Source organism: Myxine glutinosa, chromosome 2 (assembly GCF_964187855.1).
Source record: "Myxine glutinosa chromosome 2, kmMyxGlut1.1, whole genome shotgun sequence".
NCBI lineage: Eukaryota > Metazoa > Chordata > Myxini > Myxiniformes > Myxinidae > Myxine > Myxine glutinosa.
The window spans coordinates 185,802,752-185,807,439 of NC_136262.1; the positions used below are offsets into that span (position 1 = coordinate 185,802,752).

At 42.6% G+C, this 4,688-nt stretch overlaps 1 protein-coding gene across 10 annotated transcripts in view; it reads left to right on the forward strand.

Annotated features, from left to right (window-relative positions):
* LOC137420995 (rho guanine nucleotide exchange factor 2) overlaps positions 1-4,092 on the forward strand; it is a 349,574-nt gene extending 345,482 nt beyond the window's left edge. For 4 of the 10 annotated variants that reach the window (XM_078772071.1, XM_078772072.1, XM_078772074.1 and 1 more), the window contains one exon: positions 3,856-4,090. In XM_078772071.1, the coding sequence (XP_078628197.1) occupies positions 3,856-4,012 (157 nt within the window). In that variant the 3' untranslated portion in view covers positions 4,013-4,090. Of the gene's footprint in view, positions 1-3,855 lie in introns of all 10 variants that reach the window. The other 6 variants (XM_078772068.1, XM_078772066.1, XM_078772067.1 and 3 more) reach the window with 3 other exon arrangements.
* The last annotated feature ends 596 nt before the right edge of the window (positions 4,093-4,688 follow it).

The following is a 4,688-nucleotide window of genomic DNA, read 5'->3' on the forward strand; positions in this document are numbered from 1 at the left end:
GCGGGAACCATGACAATCATGGTTCCCTGTTTGAGGCAATGTTTTTATGGCCGGATGCCCTTCCTGACACCAACCCTCAGTCGCCTCTTACGACACGCAGGGATACGGTGTACCTATTCTAAATCGGGGTACACACCGGGATCATTCATCCCAGCAAGCTGGTACTCAATTTGCCAACCTCGGAAGGATGACAGGCTGAGTCAACCCCCCTGGTGTTAATTCAGCGATCGATCGGGATTCGAACCCAGGATCCTAGGATCCCAAGCCGACACCCTAACCGCTAAGCCAACACCAGGCAGTATGTCGAGCAAAAAAAGGAAGTGGTCGGAGGATTACGTGCGGTACGGGTTCACGTGTTTGACGGAATGGGACGGAAGTCAGCGTCCTCAATGCATGCTTTGCAATGTCAAGTTGAGCAACTCCAGCCTAGCACCAGCAAAACTATGGGAACACTTCAAAAAACTGCACGGCGAGGGGCAGTACAAAGACGCAACGTGGATGAATTCAAATTGAAGAGAGTCCGATTCGACGCAAGGGCTACCTTGCCCACTCTCAGCTTCGATCCAATTGACAAACCGATCCTCACCGCGTCGTATGAAGTTGCGTACCTGATCGCATAGCAGGGAAAACCGCACACCATTGGCGAGACACTCATCAAACCGGCCGCGTTGAAGATTGCCAACATCATGCTGGGAAAAGCTGCTGAAAACAAGTCGTCTCTCGTTCCACTCTCAAATGACACCATCAGATGCAGAATCGACGACATGAGCGACGACATCCTCGCCCAGGTAGTTGCAGATTTAGTCGTGAGCCCGACGAAATTCAGCCTTCAACTCGACGAGACCACCGACGTTTCGAATTTGAGCCAGCTCATCTTATTTGTGTGTTATGTCAAAGGAGACGAGATCAAGGAAGACTTTCTATTCTGCAAGCCTCTCACAACAATGACGAAGGCAGCTGACGTGAAGAAGCTTGTGGACGACTTCTTCAGAAGCAACGGCCTCTCGTGGAAAATGGTGTCTGCAGTTTGCTCGGAATGAGTTCCTGCCATGCTGGGATGCAACTCCGGTTTTGGAGCGCTGGTGAAGGCCGATGCACCACACATCATCGTCACGCATTGCGTCCTGCACAGACACGCGCTGGCATCAAAAACCCTGCCTCCAAAACTGGCCAATGTTTTGAAAATCGTCGTTGAAACTGTGAATTACGTGCGAAGCCGTGCTCTGAATCATCGCATCTTCAAAGAGCTGTGCAATGAAATCGGCTCTGAATTCGAAGTCCTTCTCTACCACTCTAACATTCGATGGTTATCACGAGGGAAGGTAGTGAGCCGTGTTTTTGCCTTGCGTGTAGAATCTCAACGTTTTGGTGCCGCCAAATGGAAGGGTATCCTCACATCGCTAAAATTGCCCTTGAGATCCTCACGCCGTTCGTTACAACGTATCTCTGCGAGCATGCGTTTTCGAAACTGGTGGACATTAAAACAAAGAAAAGGAGCAGGCTTGCATGCGAAAATGATTTGAGGGTGGCCCTTGCCAAAACAAAACCACGCATTTCCCAGATCGCCTCCCGAAAAGAATAACAGAAAACGCATTAAGATGCAATTCTTCTTATTTTTTTGTCAAATTTGAGGGGTTCCGCGAGTGTTCGGTGGGTTTCGTTAGGGTTTGGCGCCTTTAAAAAGGTTAAGAACCACTGTGACTTAGCAGTATTCTTGGGTAAAATGCCATGGGCATAGAGAAGGCTCCTTTATATAAGGGTATATGGCAAAGTATAGAAAAGAAGGACATTACATACCTTTTAGAAACTGCCACATGGCACATTTATACTTTTCCACATGGCACATACCCTTATGTAAAGGGGCCTTCTCTATGCCCCTGCCATTTTACCCAATAATGTCCCTTCTTTTCTATAGTTTGCCACATGGCATGTACCATATAAAGGGTCCTTTTCAATGCACCTGGCATTTTTCTCCGATACATTTTAAATACGAACAAAATGCATTTGTTCATCATACAAGATTATATTCAAGACGATATAAAAGACGGGAAAAATATTCAACCCAGACGGGATTTGAACCCACAATCCCCAGCTTGGGAGTCTGATGCTTTATCCATTAGACCATTGAGCCAGGACGTTAGTATTATTTTTAAAATATTTTAAAGGGTAGAAAGTGTATATATATATATATATATATATATATATGGAAACTTATATTATATACAATATACCAATAGAAGCTGAGGAACGAATTTTCAGTCCTCATGTTAAAGTTGCAAACAGAGAAACCATCCCAAAAAAGGAAGGGGTGCTTTGCACCTCCCTTGATTTCCATACAATAAGCTATTTGATGTGGTACAATACTCATAATGACGCTGAAATTCAGGTTCAAGAATAATTACGTTTTAAATAGGATCAAAATGCATTTGCTCATTGTACAAGATGTTAATTTGCTCATTATTCAAGACGATATAAAATACTTGAAAAAGTAAGGGTGGGGGGGGGGGGGGGGGGAAATATTCAACCCAGACGGGATTCGATCCTATAACCCCCAGCTTGGAAGTCTGATGCCTTATCCATTAGGCCTTATCCATATTTTTATATATTTATTTATGTATACGTATAATATTTATATATATTAAATTTAAAAGCCAAAACTTAGGTGGAATTTGTTCCGAAAGCCATTAACTAGACCTATTGGCCGATGTATATTCCAAGTTTCAGCTAGTTTCAATGTATAGTCCTTGAGATATAAGCGCCAACACATTTTGGGCGGATGAACGGACAGACGGATGGATAGACACAAACGTGATTTCGAGGGTTTTCTAAATAAAACTCAAGAATGCATAAACGGACATTGCTGAAATTTGGAACATATTACCACAATGTACAAAGCATTTACTTCTGAAATTTGCAGCCAATTTCGTCCAGTAGAAGCTGAGAAATGTATTTTCAGTCCCCATGTTAAAGCTGCATTAAGAGAAATATTAAGGGAGGGGTGCTTTGCGCCTGCCTTTGATTTACAAAACATCTATGAATTGGTTTGTCAATTAAGTAAATTATATAACAGAATGGGTATGGACATCACAAATGTGCTCTGACACAATGACTTAAATCACTGTTCATCTCAATAATATGCACAGGTGTGAGTAACAAACATGATTGTAATTCCCATTTAAAACAATTAGCAAATGACAGTCTATATTATTATTACACACACACACACACACACACACACACACACACACACACACACACACACACACACACACACACACACACACACACACACACTAATGGAGGTGTATACATTGAGACCTGATAGGTCTACAATTTGCCTTATTGTTGGTTCTGCCGAAGTGTTTTTTTGGGAGTCGTTACAATCCTGGATGTTCGGGTCACCACTCCAATGCAAGGGTTTAAATGCACAAGTAGTTCATCTCTTACAGTAATTTGCCATTAAAATGTTCTCTGTGGTTATTTGTTGCAATGGAGCAAAACTAATGAATCAAGTCTGCAACCATTGTGGACACATTGATATATACGTCAGGCTGCCGTGCGAGGTCTTCAATCCATGGTGAAGACTAACTCCAAAAGTGTAAACGACTTATCTAGCCATCTATCTGCTGGTCTTGAACAGTCGTTTTAAGTTGTTGTTGTTTTTTTTTGGGGGGGGGGGGGGGGGTTGGTAAAATAACTGCTCACCTCGAGTCATTGATAGTTATCTTCAAATGGCTTCATTTAACAGCATTTCCTCCTGAAATTGCAAGATGAATATCTAAGAGCACGTCATGTCGCTGTTATGTTTTATGAAAAAGCTGTTTATTTATATGATTTGTTTTATTTTTGATACAGCCTTCCAGAAGATTCGGAAAGCGTGGGTAGTGAGACAGAAGACGACAGAAAAATGAATGTAGCAAAGCCATTACAAGCAAGAATGTCCCAAGGTACGATTTTCTATGCATTGTCCTACGATGATAAGATGCTTCTTGCATCATTCATTGTCCTGTGATGATTTGGTCGTCGTTTTGGAAGCATGACCTTGAATCTGGGGATGTCTTCTTCGCTTTGTATACATAGAATGTGACGTGTCACCCCAAACTAAGTCAAAGTCTCACTGTTATTACTCATATTTTTATTATTATTATTATTATTATTATTTTATTATTACCAGCGTGACTCGGCGCGGTCTCACCACATGTCGTTTCAGAGGGATAGGCATTTTTGACCATTTTGGTGTCTTTTGGGGCTTTATGTTGTTTTCGGTCTTCAGGGTCTTTGGGTCTTTTGGGTCTTCAGGGTCTTTTGGATCCTCTGGGCCTTTAAGGGTATTTTGGGTCTTTTAGGTCTTCGGTGTCTTCAGGGGCTTTTGTTTCCTCTTAGTCTTGAAGAGTCTTTGGGTTATTTTGGTTCTTCAGGGTATTTACGGGTCTTTGGGGGTCTTCAGGGTCTATTTGGGTCTTTGGGGTATATTTGGCTATTTGGGATCTATTGAGTCTTTGGGGTGTTTTCGGTCTTTTGGGTCTTCAGGGTCAGTGGGCTTCAGGGTGTTTTGCGTATTTGGGGTGTTTTGGGTCTTCAAGGTCTTTTGGGTCTTCAGGATCTTTTGGGTCTTCAAGGTCTTTTGGTTCTTCGGGGTGATTTGGGGTCTTCGGGGTGTTTTGTTTCTTCCGGGTGTTTTTGTTCTT